The sequence below is a fragment of the Osmerus mordax genome, chromosome 21 (assembly GCF_038355195.1).
Source record: "Osmerus mordax isolate fOsmMor3 chromosome 21, fOsmMor3.pri, whole genome shotgun sequence".
Classification (NCBI taxonomy): Eukaryota; Metazoa; Chordata; class Actinopteri; order Osmeriformes; family Osmeridae; genus Osmerus; species Osmerus mordax.
The window spans coordinates 221,106-237,409 of NC_090070.1; the positions used below are offsets into that span (position 1 = coordinate 221,106).

General features: G+C 44.8%; 1 protein-coding gene across 1 annotated transcript; it reads right to left on the reverse strand.

Annotated features, from left to right (window-relative positions):
* Positions 1–14,209: 14,209 nt before the first annotated feature.
* LOC136965192 (C-X-C chemokine receptor type 4-like) lies at positions 14,210–16,204 on the reverse strand. Its single transcript, XM_067259243.1, has 4 exons — positions 16,190–16,204; positions 15,547–15,743; positions 15,004–15,287; positions 14,210–14,814 (listed from the first exon to the last, which is right to left on the reverse strand). Exons 1-4 carry the CDS (start codon positions 16,202–16,204, stop codon positions 14,210–14,212), a joined length of 1,101 nt encoding a protein of 366 aa, XP_067115344.1.
* Between the last annotated feature and the right edge of the window lie 100 nt (positions 16,205–16,304).

A 16,304-nucleotide genomic window follows, 5' to 3' on the forward strand; every position in this document is an offset into this window, starting at 1 on the left:
GATAGAATATAGAACCAAGCTGGTTCAGAGGCTAAACGTCGGCAGGAAGCAATTGCCGAAAGAGAGTAGAAATGTCACCATCCCTACTTTGTCACCCGATATGCCAGGCCAGCAACACGAGATAACGTGTGTGTCTCTTGTAATTCTCAACTCTCATATACCCAAGACGTCACCCAACCACCACAGAAAGGCCCTGATAGTTCTCTATAACAAATGTAAGGTAACACAAAATCGTAACCTAGAAGCTGATTACGAATTGGCCAAGGGAGTTGGTATAGAAGATGTCAAACGGATTTCGTTTTACCCCTGTTCTGGAGAGCTCAGACTTCTGGAGACAACTATCCGACTCTTGTATGACCACGGTGTAGAACTTCTCTATGTGTTCAATGCCGAATTTGACGTGCGGGTAATCGAACAGCGTGTTCATTTCTACGCTGACTCGGATTACACCAAACTCTGCGACATTGCTACCCAAAAACGATGCTCCTCATTATTACGAGCCTGGCATGGACTCTTTGTAACCAGGGCCATGGCAGATGATGTGTTACCTTTCTTCCAATTCGAAAACGTGCGCTACCTGGAAATGTACAAGGACATGCTCAATAGTATAGGTTCGGTGTTACAGAGCGAAACCTTAACCGACTACAAACTCTGGCTGATATCTGACCACGTTGACAAGTTCAACAAAGGGAAGGCGAAATTGGGACACTTCAAGATGAATAGCTGTGGCATGAACATCATAGATCTCTATAGGGTGGTGGGAACTCAAGCGATTAAGTTTGCATGCACTAGCATGAAGTTGAACGACGTGACACCTTTTGTAATAGCAAAGGTTAGGGAGCTGCACAAAAAACCTCCAAAGGATGCCAGAAAACTGTGCAAGGTGGCAGATGTCAGTTACTCTAAAATGGACAAGATGATTACAATGGGAGGGAAAAGTCTCTTTGCCGTGCTCATCTATAACTTGGTCGATTCTCAACTTTGCGCCAGGTTGGCTAAAGTGCTGAACCCTGTATCGTCTCTTTTCCATCGATGTAGGACGACTCTCAATATAGACGTTGTTGTACATGGAAGAGGAGATAACTTTGGAGGTTTCGTGCAGAGTATCCATTCTGTTCAAATCCCACAGCTAAAGTTTAGACTTGATAGCCTCAAAGTCAAAGCTGGACCTGTGGGTATGGAACTAAACAGTCGTCAGCGATGGCAGCCCCAGTACAACTCTGAGTGGAAAGGAGGTGCTGTCTTTGACCCCCTCACCGGCCTACACTACTCAGGACCCGGTATGGGGTTGGAGCTTTCGTTTGACTTCTCTGGCATGTATCCATCCATCATGTGTGCTCTCAATATCTCACCTGAGACCACCATCCCTTGGCCTCCTGTAGACTTTCCTCACGATCTGTCCGGGTGGGTGTGTTACAACTGGGAAGCTGAGGGTTTTGAATACTCATCCCTCCTTCTCAAGTACGACCAGGCCCAAGGAGCCTTTGTTCGTGTACCAGCCGTATTATCTTCCTCGGTCGAATACTATCTTAATCAACGAGCTGAGTTTAAAAGTAAACTCAAAAACCCTGACATCAGTGAGGTTGATCGGGTATACTACACTACGCAAGAGGGTGAGTGTAAAATCCTAGCCAACTCCTTCTATGGGACGGCTCCTTACCCCTGCGGGCCTCTTATATCTGGTCACGGTAGACAACAGATGTCGGTGGTGAATAGCTGCGTGTCTACTTTTTACCGACATAGATCCCCCGTAGTCTACGGAGACACTGACAGTGTCATGGTCTCCGTTGGTTACACACCCGGGGGGCGTCCTGAAAACTATGTTAGCGATGTAGACTTCCACAAAAAAGACACAGCTGACCCTGGACCTGAAAACGAACACCTTAAGAGCTTCGCCTATAAGGCCAGAAAGGCTTTGGCTGACAAGTTTGAACAGGCTGGCGCACAGGTGCCTGGGTTTCTGAACCACGTACACACAGCCTTGGTTGAGGACACTCTTAAGAGGATGTATTTGATAGGCAGAGGTAACACACACCAAAATATAGTCAGAGACCCAAGTGGGAGATTCACCAAGGAAGGATATCCCATCTACGGGGCTAGAGTTCCTGGGTCTGAAGAATTTGTAGATGTCACCGGACCCTTCGTTAGAGACAGGAGAGTTAAGCTGGAATATGAGAACAGCAGCTCCATATATTGCCACGTAACCAAGAAGACATACGTTGCTCTCACTCATAACCTAGACAACAAAGGGAGTCTTTCGTCAGTCTCCGTCAAGGTTAGGGGGTTGTCAGCTTTCAAAAACATTCGCACACCTTGTGATTCCGCTGTGACCGACACTTTCATAGCGTGTGTCATGAGGGGAGACTGCATCAAACTGGCGACTGACAACGTCTCGTGTTTTTCAACATGTCCCTGGCATCAGCTAAAGCGAGGAGATGCAATATTGTACACGGATAGGGAACTCCTCGTTGATGACCTTGGTAGGTGGCTAGAGTTACATCAAGCTAGTTCCATTCTCACCCCTTGTAGAGTGGAAGATGTCATAACGTTACAACTGGACTCGGGTTTCTCTGCTGTCTCCACAACGTTGACCCCCGTGCACGACCATAAATCAGTGTCTGATGCTACCCTTACAGTGAGAACGCTTTACAAGGACCAGAAATATTGCATGAACCATATGTTTTCACGCAAACAATCCATTCTCAGAGACCTACTCACATGTAAAGCATCTGAGATCATCGCGTCCAAGATGGGAGCAGGCTTTTTTCCTTGGAGTAGTCTCATTAAATCTTCGAAGAACAAGCACTTTGGTCAACAAACACTGGATCGGTTGAAAGTGTCCAACGCCAGTGTCAAAACTACCTATGTTGAAATTGTAAAGACGTGGTTAAAGCCGATCACAGGACTTTCCATCACACCTGTGAAGTGTTATGAGTATTACAAATGTAACCCTTGCGAGGCTGCTTTTCACAGATACCCGTTGAACCTTCAGGCTGAGACAGGGTGCGTCACTGCTATGTTTGGAGGCTCACTCAAATGTGAGGCTAACCTCTGTGGATCCGGTAATGTCTCTGAAGACCATAAGAGGTGCAACGGTGACAGTGCATTATGCCAGGACGGCGATGACGGGTCTGGTGATCATTGCGAAAGACAAGACGAACCCTTGATCGACTCCTCCTTTCAGACAGGTCTCGTATCTCGCACAGACCAGCCCAACAAATGTTTTGCCAACTCTAGAGTGTGGATATCTTACCAGGCAGACTCCACCTTGGTCAACGTCTCCGGAAAACTTGTTGCTCATTGCATTATAGACTACTGTCTACCTTGCCACATGTACAGCCCTGCGTTGGTGCCACACTGTCTAGATGATTGTAAACAGCATCTGCTAACCACAATATCCTCTGTCAGAGAGAGGTCGAAGAGAGCAACCAGTGCTTTCAACTCTGTAATGTATAATTGCCCTGAACATATGATACCGGCCTGTGGGATTCGGGAGTTTGAGCACTTGAGGACAAACCGAGAGACTGTGACACGTATGCCGGGTGAGAAACTCGAAGTTTGTCGCAAGGTCATAGTTGAAGACATGTCCCTACGACCCAGTGATGTTTACAAGACACTAAGTGTGTTACTTGGAAAAAAGCTCAGTAAAGCCATCTCTGAAGGTATTGTGGTACTTAGAGACGACTCATCCACCCCTCCCTGCTCGGACACCGACATTCCACTTTCGTTGCCAAGTGTCATCTTGACAGACGCTGGGATAGAATCCTCTACTGGTAGACTTTCTATAGCAAGAAGCGAAATATGTGAGAGACGTTTGGTTGACTTGGCTAGTCTTCTGTGTCAGGCGGTGATCGTGTTGCAAATACACACTCCCAAAGTATTTAGTTCGGGGGCCGTCATGTATCCCGAGTCTGTTCTTTGTATCATGCCTTACTCTTGTGAGGATGCAAACCTAATGGGAAGGTGGCTAGAGACATTCAGAGATAAGAAGTGGCTCAAACGCATCGAAGCCAAGCACCTCGACAATCCAGGCAAGAGGAAACTGTCTACAGATGATGGCAGGAAGGTTACCTATCATTGCACAGGCTGTAAAAAATTCTACAGACTTCTGACCGCTGACAACGTCTCACCTGATGATCTTGTGCAGCACGTCTACGGCCAAGACAAGAGGAGAAAGATGGGGCAGTGTATCACCGAAAGCCGGTGGCTGTATCAAGCCTAAGTTTGAGTTTTTACATTCCACATGACTCGACACCATTATTCTTGTCGAACTTGAATTGAACTGAAACATACCGTATATATACGATTCTGTATCCATACATTGGATAAAAACTCCAGTGAATACACATTCTTGCTCCTAGTCTCTGTTCCATTGCCCAAGATGTCTTTCAGTCAAAAGGACTACGTCTTCTCCCATACGATGAACAAGCTTGGTCAGGCTCATCAGCCTGCAATGTTTAAACTTAACTTGCGTGACATCATACCGTTCGGAGAATACAGTACTCTGTTTGTCATTGATAACATGCGGATTAACGCCTACAAGCAAGGTGGCTTGGAGACAATACCAGTGATGTTTACAGTCATCAACGATAACACAAAAAGGGTCCTGACCAACGACCTGTGTAAGCTTTCTTCAGAGTGGCATGTCGACATTAACGGTGGATCCTATATGAAGATAGCAGGCACCGATGTCGTACCTTTCAAACGCAACCCATCGGTTTACGACGTCGAGCACAGACAGGCTTTTGCCAACGTTTTGGCTTTCATGATGTCAAACAGCCTGTGGGCCTCAGACAGAGCCAGAGGGGCTTTTGACAAGCTAATCGCCTCTACCCGAGGGGAGTTTGAATTCACATGTGACATGTGTTCAGGAATCAGACTTGCTTGCATCGTGAAAGGACCAAGTGGATTACAGTCGTTCAATTTCCCACAGTGTGCCGACAGCTACGTTTGCATACCTTCCCCGCGACCCGACATTGACAAGGATTACGAGGCTCTAAGAAATATCCTAGCACTCTTACGATCCGCTTCCCTTGACAACCTTGACATTTTCAAACTTTTCACTCTGGAGATGGCCTCCGATAGAGGCTTTGAGGACCTCAACTGTGCACATTTTCCTCCTAGGCATATTTACACGGGGGGTATTGTAATCCCATATGTGTTGATGAAATACATCACCTCCTTTTACCAGACAATGAGTGAGTACGCTGACAACATCGCCATCATAGACGAAAATACGCCTCATATCAAAGTATTAATCGAGAGTCCCTCCGACAATATAGGTGAAATCACCGGTTGTTTGTCCCTTACACTAATCTACGGATTAACCCTCTCGGCCATTTATACCAAAATCACCAACGGTCTGCGTCGTGAGGAAGAATTTGATGAAGAAGAAATCTACAGTCATGCAACTTTCACACAGTTGAGCACGGATGTGTTGGTTAGGAGAACCCGGTTGAATTTCATGGTGAAGAATCACATGTCCTTAAAGGATTGGTACGACTTCTACTATGGGTGAAAAGGGAAGCTTTCGACGCTAAATGACAATTCTAATGTATATGAATAAAGACAGCATATCTCCGAAACAATGTTGCTTTATTGAACAAAATTGTTGAATGTACCTGAAACTCACAAAGCATGTTGTATTGGTTTAATTTTAAAAGTGTATAGATTTGTTCAAGTGGTATTAAACAAAATTGTTAAACAATCACACAGGTCTTTCTTGAATGCTCTGTAATAAATGCGTTGATTTTGGCTTGAACTTGTCTTACCATTCCCTTTATTGACTGAGACAAGATGAGTGTTTTATAACTGAATAGTTAAGATTTGCTCACCATGATTGCCTCAATGCACTTCATTAAAATGGTGAGTGTGTGTCTTATATGAAATAACCGTCTGCTGTGTCAAGTTACAGTAGTAGGCAGGTCAAATATATGCTAGTCATTGCTGCCATATAATTCAGAATTAACACCTCAAAATCATTGCACATCTCTCCCATTTTCTATCTTACACTAGTGTCAGTAGGCCTATGTATAATACGGACGATCATACAAACGACTAAATGGCTCGTGATACCATTTCCCAAACCTTGGACTCTCCAACCATGGACTCAGTTTCATTTGGTTAGCCATGGAACACTATAAATTGGCATATTGCACACTTGCAAGTGCAGACGACCGTTTGCCTTAATAGGAACTTTCTTACATCAACTCTGCTCACGATTCGAACTGTAAGCTAACCGCGTCAGAGGCTCACCGTCCAACGTATAAAACCATGTCGAAATCCAGTATCATTGATATTGCAGCCGACGGAACCTGGGTCAATTTGGAGGTTTCAGAGACGATTGAATTGGTGTTAACTTGGATCAAAATCAACGGTTCGAATCAAAAGAGGTTTTTGCTGAAAGAACATGACTCTGTGCGTATGCTGTACTGGAAATCCAACCGTGTCGTCGATAGCTACAAACATTTTATAGAATTGCACATCAAGAAACCTGGTTCAGGGGAGACGTATTTTTATACAGATTCTTTATATAAACCTGTAGTGTACCACTTTGAATATCTGGGTTGAAATGTACAAGTGAATATGATACATGAGAAGTTGTGACTTTTCAGGGGCAAAGTGATATTATAGGTATCTACCAATTTATAAAAACCCAGACTCTTCACTCATGAGGCTTATGAACATGGAATTTACAGCTCAGATGTCCTAAGCGATTCAATTATCTAGAAAGATATAATAGATAACATCCTCAATGAAATGTACATTTTAAAATTAGGATCCTTGGGAGGTAACAAGACATGATGGATGCCGAGTTGAAAGTGATATGTGTAAACGTGGTATATGACAAATTCTCAGACAGTTGTGATTATAAACTTTATTATACACAACACACTTTATAGAAATCACAATTCTGTAGAATTTGTGTTTCATAATCTTGCATATATAAAATGTGAACATTAGTATGTCATGCTACAATTTCCAGATCATACGTTAGATTACATCACACGTCCCCGACGAGTCGCCAAGTGAGGACTTGTCGATGAATTTTACAACACCATCACGCACACATAACCCATATTCTAATCCCGGTCTCGGACACTTCAGCTTCCACATTTGACAGGTGTACTTCATTGTCTTGACCATCAATTCACAATCTGCCGCAGTCCAGTGTTCAGCTTGGGTCTTCACTGCGACAGTTGTAAAATCGGCCAACTCCAGGCCGATTTTGTGATAACCGTTGCATTTTGGACATGAGCAACCTCTTACATTCCAGAGAAGACTCTTCATCTTTTTACACCATGACGAAAAACACTTGTAGTTGGTTACCACTCCGGTCATCAATTTCTTAATCCCCAGCATTTTCGGAATATAGTTATAATCTGTCCCACATAGTGCCATGAAAAACACCTTTTCCATTTGCTCCGTCTCATTTCGTGTTATATTTCCTTTTATTTGCATGAAAAAATGCCGTCCAGCTAGTTTCAACTTCAAAAAACGTCCATAACTACCCTGTGGCACCATCCCCCTCCTGTACGCAGTACTTAACCGTTTGAGGCCATCCATGACTTTTTTGTTGTTGACAACCCCATTTTCTGTGCTGTTGTCTAGGTTAAACTCAGTGGCTGCCTTCTCCTCCAGACATGACATCTTCATCTTCTTATTGTTGACAACCCCATGTTCTCTGCTGTAATCTAGGTTAAGCTCAGTGGCGACCTTCTCCTCTAGACATGACATCTTCCTCTTCGTACCAGTGGACGGAGGTTCATTCGAATCATACCCTGAAAGCACACTCTTGTCAGATGTAAGGTCTAGTGTTTTGAATATTTGACCAACTGTATTGTTACTGACACAACCTTCGACGACTCCCCAATCCTCCAATATATTCCAGACATTCAACTTGAAAAATTTAGCTAGGAAGGTGGAATACACAGAGCCTCTGATCCCGCTTAGGTATAAGAACCTAATTGCCTTCTCTTTAAAGTCGACCTTGGTGTGTTTATCCAAAATGACCTCGAATGAGTCGTGTTGTTTTCGAGTCGTCTGCAGCAGATGTTCGTCCTCAGCTGTGATGTCGCACATCATTCGGAATCTATCGTCAGTTGAAGTCATCTCTTTAAATGGAAACTCGGACGACCGGTTTTCAGGACTATCGAATACATTATCCCCAAAGGTCGACATGTACATGTCTAGATCTTCGTAGTAGCTCTTGTTTTCTAGTCTCAAAGTAATACCCTCGCGTCCACAAGCCGTCAGCACTGCCACAGCGTCTGAGTCTCCGGAACAAACTGTCACGCTACCTTCCAGAAGGTTTGCCAACTCCACGAGTAACATGTCAGCTTCTACATTCTTACATTGCAGACAGGCGTCCCTCAATGTAGAAACTTCTACAGTCTCAGGATTCGCAAAAGTCGCCACGAATACACCCTTGAATCCGGCAGGTCTTTCTATGGAGCCGGTATGGCAACCGTCGGGTGTGTCACATTCAAGAGGTTTCATATCTTCAGGTGTCGTCACAATTACGCTTTCGTCCTTACACTCCTGGCAGTCCAAGTACTTTTGGTGAAACGACACCAGGTTATTGATCGAGTTTCCCTCGACTATATCATCCTCTACTGAGTCTCCGTTTGACCCGGTTACTAGAAACAGCTTGTTTTTCATACCCATGCCAGCCAACATCTTCATCATGGTGTATTCAATGGCGCACAGATTACGTCGGCAGAACTTTATATGAGGCTCAAGGTCTTGCTTCTGTCTGACCTCTGTCACAGCTGGCTTCGGAGCTGCTGCTCCATCCTTCACAAGCACTACACACCGACTGCCTGAATCTTCCCATTTGTAATGAGACGCCAGCCTCCTGGCCATATTCACAATTGACGCCTCTGAATCATCCTTAATGTAGTCAACAGCTTTGACTTTGTGGATTACCATTAGATGATCTATCAGAGTCCAAGTCTGTTGTTCACAAGGTTTGTTGACCAATTCAAATGGTGCTAGGTGAGGGTTAGCTAGCATTGCATGGATAGCATTGTGTTTCAACCCCATTTCGCCTTCTAGAAAAATGATGTTATCCGATAAAATGAAATTAAACTTGGGTATGTGCTCTGTTTACACACTGACTAGAGTCCTCCGTGAGTGTGCTTTATAGTAAGCACAGGTGGATGACTATTGCAGGGTTGGAGGCTCACAACTACCCCCTGCACATGGAACATTAGGACAGTACATGTGAGTATATTATTACTATTCATCTTGATTTGTAACAGTCTGCATTTTCAAGTCATCTGAATTCTCAACAACTTTCATCCTTTTCTCCTGGTTGAAAAGTGTGTTTCTGTAACATAAATCGGTAGGGTCTAACCAGGAGACAGTGTTTTTCAGTGAGGAGGCCAGCTTAGTTTCTACTCTCATGTTAACACACATGGGAGTGAGACAGTTAAGTACCTGGGAACAAAAACACTTCAGCAACGGGAACGTCTTGCGGATATTCTTAGAAATCGTTGGCCTTGAACAACTTCTTATAGTAACCTGGTTGGTCCCCGGTCTGATTATCACCAGGTAGGCAGCTGACCGCTCTGCCATGCTGGGGTAAGTGAGAGAAAACATCACCCATGTCAGCCACAGCTGAGTGTTGTATCGTCTCAAGGTGACAGCGTCTAGAATGTCACGGTTCCTAGTCTTGACCTCCAACAGTGCTACATTATCCTTAACAGTATCATGCGCCACCAGGTCCACCTCTGTGTACAATCCCCCCGTGTAGCAAATCGACTTACAGCCCCTAGTACAGCTGTTATGATACGTGTACGATCCAGGTTTGCTGAACATATCCGGTCTAGGTACACCGGCGACCTTAAGGCCTGCACAAATTGGAGTAAGACGCAGAGCCTTCAGCTGTGTGAGTATGAGACGTGACACAGGGCCTACATCATACATGGTCTTTTTTCTATTGAACACGTCCTTACACTCCTTGTCTACCGCAACACCTATTCCGATCGACATACGACTATTGTCCCATAGGAGTCCGGAGTGGTACAGAGTCAGGGATTTAGACCTAACGAGTTGCAACAGAGCTTCCTTGAATTTTGCAACCTTCGATTCTGGAACGTTCAGATTTCTTAGATAATCAGAAACCCACTCAATGGAGCTATCCGGGTTGTCATTAATGTCCTTGACAAGTTTTGTGTAAAGATCCATGTTTATCATGTTGTGACCAACCGAATGCTTTTTGTACCACTTGAGTCTATTCAGAGGTTTGGTGATACCCTTGACCTTATACCAACGTTGATCGGCTGTTGACTTTGCATACAGCACACCAGGTTCCGTGCTTCGGAAGTCAATCGCGGGTCTTTGGAGCTTCATTGTATTAAATGTTCAGGCTTGTTACGTTGCTACAACAACCATATCCTTTGGCTAGAACATAAGGTTGAAGTTTGCAGAATTACAGTTGAGTCAGACCCGCGTTGAGTGACATGAGTCTCAGGAAACAAAACATGAGAGGCTTTGAGTCTCTGATATCCACGAGTAAGGATCTGTTTAACAGTAGAATGTCAACGATGCCGAACGGTGTCATTATGAATGTAGCCAAGTTCAAGGGCAAGTTGGGGGCCACCATCGCTGTCATCACCTCTCTGATCGTTGGATTTTTGACAATCCCTAACAACATTCTCTACTTCATCAACAACAACCACAGTACAAGGATTAAGGGCAGGCTAGATGCTGACTCCGCTCATCGGTCTCCCTCGGAGGGGAGACCTGACTATGAGTATGCTTATATACACTCAGGAATAGCACTCATCACACTCGGATGTCTGGCCATGGTCGTGAGTATAGTGCTTAGTTATTTCGCCTCCAAAAGCAAACGGAAAATCAATGATTCTGAGGGTTCTTACAAGGGTTTGGAGTCACCCAACACTACCGGGACAGTGATGGCATGTCTCATCATGATGAACATTGAGTTGCTCATGTCTGTGATCGCGGGCTGCATGGAGTTACTGTACCGACCTTTGATCACTGATGCTCAGAGATTGCATAATATGGAGTGTGCTATAGCTGTGTTCAATATCATAATCTACATCATGTACGTGGTGACCATGGTGTTGACTTCCACTGTCCTAAAGGGAAAGTATGAAAGAGTCTCGATTGATGTTCAGAGAGAACCGTCCGATGTGGTGAACATGCCACTCTCAACCCGAGACTATATGAGCAGGGGTGTCAACTCTTACAATTCACAATCCAGCTTCATGTAACAAACTCACCACCTCCAAAGTCTTCACATTCTACGTTGGGAAACAACCTTGGAACTGGAACGCTCTACACGCCCGCAGGAACACAGAAAGCAGTCAGACCCTCTAGAAGAGACGCTGTCTAGGACAGACGCTGTCTGAGTTGTTATGTAGTAGATGTTTTGTTATTGTTATTATGTCTCGATGTAGATGATTGAAGTACTGTGTGTTAGTGTGAATAAAGTACAATGGAACTGTACCACATCACGTTTCGTTTTTATTCACTTACAACCAACATAAAAAGGTTATGTCTATTAACATGTAAACTTACAATGAATTGGTTTCATGTGACAGTGCATATTTATCCAGGCTACATTCACTTTTTATCACAAACAGGGAAGCTTTGCAGGCGAGGCAGTGGTAGACTGTGGCAAGATGATCATTCTTGAAGAAATTATAGACCTAGCAACCGATCAGATGCCTAGTGAATGACAGAAATGTTTGTTATCACTTTCACAATGACAACTTTAACAATACAGACACGACACAATGTACAAGATAACAAGAGTTGAAGAGTCCATCTCACCCAGAAAGTAAGAATAAAGCAGACATACCTAACCCTCCTGTCACTACCTACCAACATATTAACCATGGAGTCATCACAAGATGAAACACCCAAGTCACTTACATGACTAATGTGGACATCTCAACCTCTCCATCCTCCTAACAGCGTTCGTCAACTCGCAGTGAAATATTATCAACAGGCAAAATGGATCAGTTTTACGATTGTCTCCTCGTAAAGAACAGGATCCTGACAAAATACGAGAAAGAAACCTTACAGAGCGTCAACGTAACATTCTATATCCACGATGATGATGATACCATGATAGGACTTACAGACAGTCGCTTCATCAGACCCATGTACCTAGAGTTGACACACTACTATCATCTTGACGCGATATTAGCCATGGTTGCAACTTACATCGATTCAGGAGTGAAAAGTCTACATGACTATCCGGTGAGACATGTGCGATGTGAAGCAACATAAGGAGTCCAATCGTTACGATCCACTGTCACTTACAGGGATGAATACATTGTCACTTCGTAATATGGCAGATTCAGGCTTACATAACAACAGCAAATGTTAGAGATCATCCCGTCGCTGCAAGTTCCACAGTATGTATTATACCAATGGAGTGAATAAAAGTATGACTGAACATCCCATTTAACCCGTTGGTGTTGGTGTTACACAAGTCCCAAATGTGCTACGGAAGACGGATTGCACAGTCCATTTAACACTTATCCCATTCCGTTGTGAATGTTTGTGTCTATATATATCTACATGTCTCGTTGTGGTACAATGTAGAGACAGATGGCTACATTTTATATCACGCATATGACAGTTGTTACATTCCAGGTGTGTGGTGGTTGTGCAAAATAATTAATTGCTGAGATGTGTGAGGTGTGTTTTTCAAGAGGACGGACTAGGTACTAGGGTTACAGCCTGTGTGAATTCCAATAGTCGATTTAAAAACACCCCCCCCTCTAGTGTTATCATGTCGACTGTGAAAGGTCTTCAATAACCCTTGTGCTACCTTAGGGTCGTTTTGACCCATAGGTATGTTTTGCTAACTTTTCATGCTAAAAAACCAAAGTGAAACATTTTCTCTATCCTTTGCGTGGTATCGACGTCGTTTTGACCACAGCTATGTTGTGCTAACTTTTCATGCTAAAAAAAAAACAAAGTGAAACATTTTCTCTATCCTTCGCGCGGTTGCTCCTTTGGTTCTCGACGAAGGCTGTCGCATTTTTCTATCCTCCCCTCCCTGACCTTCCCTGCTTGGCTGTGTCTTGTCTTGTCTCAAGATACTCTCTCATCATCACTCTCCGAAACTAGAAGCATGGAATTAATTAGCTGGTCTCTCAATGCAATTGACACCATCTTCTCGAAGATAAGCTCGGGTTCAGGGGAACCTAATTGTCCGGACGGGACGTTCGTAGCTGGCTACACGATGGACGCGTGGGAGAATTGGCGTGTGGTGTGTCCAGCGGCGCGTCGCCTGCTTGTTTCCCCAGGGTGGCTGGCGGGTCTGTGTCCAGCGCCTACCATAGCTGCAGGTCCCGATGCTGCTTGTCTACCTCCCAATTCCCGTTGCAAGTCACGTGTTTTTGTAAATGTTGTTGTGCTTATGTGCTGAGGTTTTTGTCTGTTCCCACACTGTACTCCTCTGGGAGCATTGTCTGGGGGTTGCCTTTTTCTCTCCTCCTCTCTCCTCATGTTATGCTGTAACTTTCTAGTTGGCGCCGAAAATGGCTGCCTAGGTAGGCTCTCCTGCCAAAGTAAATTCCTTGTCTGTGCAAACTTTCATGGCGAATAAACACCAATTCTGATTCTGATTGGTTTTGACCACAGCTATGTTGTCTGCGTTGTCTATTACATCACCCTCGCGCTGTCTCCGGGTCCTTGTGAGCCCCCTGCACTAATTTGGCATTGTAATAATGTGTTTTGCTCCTTGTATATTCTAAAATAAGGAGGAGGAGGAGGAGGAAGCATACACCTGGTCCAAGCCACTAGTCTGAAACCTAGTTTCATTCTCAATATAATGTTTCAGTGCTTTTGACATGCGTTTGTTTAGAACCATCATGAGTCAAAGTTGAGTCATAGTTGGTGTGTGTGATGATGATGATGATGACGACAGTGATATAGACACATCCAAGACTACCAGCACTAACTGGGATGGAGGGAGGGTGAACACCTCCAAATAATTGAAACTAACACACACACACATATACATACTGACAACTCTGAGAGACAGGAAGAGTAAGACAAAAAGTGAGAACATTTCATTTCGAAATTTTATTGTATATAAACAAACTTAAAAACAGACAAGGGACAAAGTCATGGATCAGCAGACTACCCTCTTCCCATATATAGGACGAAACATTTACACCCTCATCCAACCCACACCTACATCCACACCCATATTATGTTAGCTGGAGTGTAGAATAAATGTCTCAGACTCTGTGGTAGTAGAGGTTCCTGGGCGTCTAGGAGGCAGGCTCGTCATACTGGAGATGAGGCGACCGAGTGTTGAGTCCTCCTGTCTGGCGGACCTCTTGAAGTCCGCCCCCAAGAAGGCGTACAGCAGCGGGTTTAGACAGCAGTGGGCAAATGCCATGGGTTCAGCCACCGCCAGCCACACAACCAGCACCACCTCCAGACTGCAGCCCCTGGGAAGGACCTGTAGACGCATGAGGGCATCCACAGTGATGCCAGCACCATACGGGAGCCAACACAGGAAGAAGCAGACGATCAACGCCACAGTGGTCCTGACAGCTCTGCGCTTCTGTCTCTGCCCCTGCAGAGGCCCGATGCGTGTCAACCTAGACACGATGACACAGTAACACGCCAGCAAAACTAGGCCCGGTACCAGCAAGCCCACCAACACCAGCTGCAGGTGGAACACTGACTCCCAGAGAGGAGCGTTGTCAGCTGGGTATAAGCGCTGGCACACAATCGTCCCATCTCCTGTTTCCCAAGTCCTGGCAAACACTATGTCTGACACGGCCAAGAGAGCCGCAGGCGACCAGGCTCCTGGAAAGGAGAGGGGAGGGGGGGAGACGAAGAGGAGATTCGGTGGTTAGATCAGGAGATGGAGAATACAAGTGAAGATGTACCCCTGTGCATACATCTGAAGCATGGGCACGTCGAGAGAGAGAGAGAGAGAGAGAGAGAGAGAGAGAGAGAGAGAGAGAGAGAGATGAGGCTAGAGACGTAGCTCACCTACAAACACCAGTCTCCGTGCCAGTAGCTGTCTTGTGCGTGAGGTGTGCGCGTCTGTTGCTTTGACCACAGCTAGGTAGCGGTCCAGACTGACAAAGGCCAGGATGAGCACACTCCCATACAGGTTCACCGTGTAGATGACGTGCACGGCCACACAGGTGCCTAATCCGAAACGCCAGTCCGTCAGGGCGGCATCCGCTGCCCAGAACGGGAGCGTCAGTACAAAGAGAAGATCGGCAGCAGAGAGGTGCAGTCGGTAGCGGTCTGTCAGACTCAATTTTGACCTGGGGACAATCAGATAAAACCATTCTGTGTGTCATCTTCTACATCAGAATCAGAATGTGTGTTTATCCGCCATGTACATGTAATGTGTTGTAACACAAACAAGGAATTTACTGTGACAGGAAGGTGCATATAATAAACGAATGTACGGATCTTTCGTTCTTTCTTTTTCAAAAGATTAAAATGTACAAAGTAACAAACTAAACTTACTAAAGGACTAAACTAATATAACATCTTTGTCATCGTCTTCTTTATTCTCACCTGCGCTGGCAGCCAAGCACCATCCACACCAAGCCGTTCCCAGTGATGCCCAGGACAAAGATGAAGCCGTAGACCACAGGGAGGAACACTCTCTTGAGGTCAGGGGTTATAACTTGATCCAGGTCACACTGATCATCCAGAGCCAGCCCCAAGTCACCAGAACCAGTGTCGTTTATGTCATAGTCAAACACAATATGCTGTAGGGAGGGAGAGACAGAGAGACGGATAGGATGGGGGGGAGAGATGGCAACAGTCATGAGATACATAGAAAGACACTAGTAGATGAAGTGAGATAGAATAAGCAGTTTCACCATAAGCCACCATAACTTGCCTTGATAAAAAAGGATGACATGATGACTGTTCTGAATTGAACTGAAAAGATTCTTGACCAAACATATATTTTTTAAGTTGTACAATCATCTTTCTATTTGCTGAGACCAACTTTCCAGACTATAATGATCCTTTATCCTTTTTATAAATATCCTTTATCTAAAGATAAAGCCCAAATAACTAGACAGACCTGCCACATTGTGACTGTGGGACCTTCCATGGGGGAGCAGTTGTAAAATGACCTTCAATGTACACCTACAAATCATAGATACATAAATACAACAACAAAGCTGAATAAGACCTTGCCGCATACCTCATAGTAGGACATGATTGAGAGGAGCCTGGGTCTCTGTCTCCTCTGCTGAGCGGAGCTGAGTACACTTCTCCCTTCAGTGGAGTTTAATATCTCTCACATTCACCCCCCAGAG

Excerpts from the sequence above, each read along its gene's own strand:
- LOC136965192 (XM_067259243.1), bottom strand. Across the intron at positions 15,288-15,546 it reads GTGCTTGGCTGCCAGCGCAG|GTCAAAATTGAGTCTGACAG; the intron begins GTGAGAATAAAG and ends GATTGTCCCCAG. Across the intron at positions 14,815-15,003 it reads ACGGAGACTGGTGTTTGTAG|GAGCCTGGTCGCCTGCGGCT; the intron begins GTGAGCTACGTC and ends TCTCCTTTCCAG.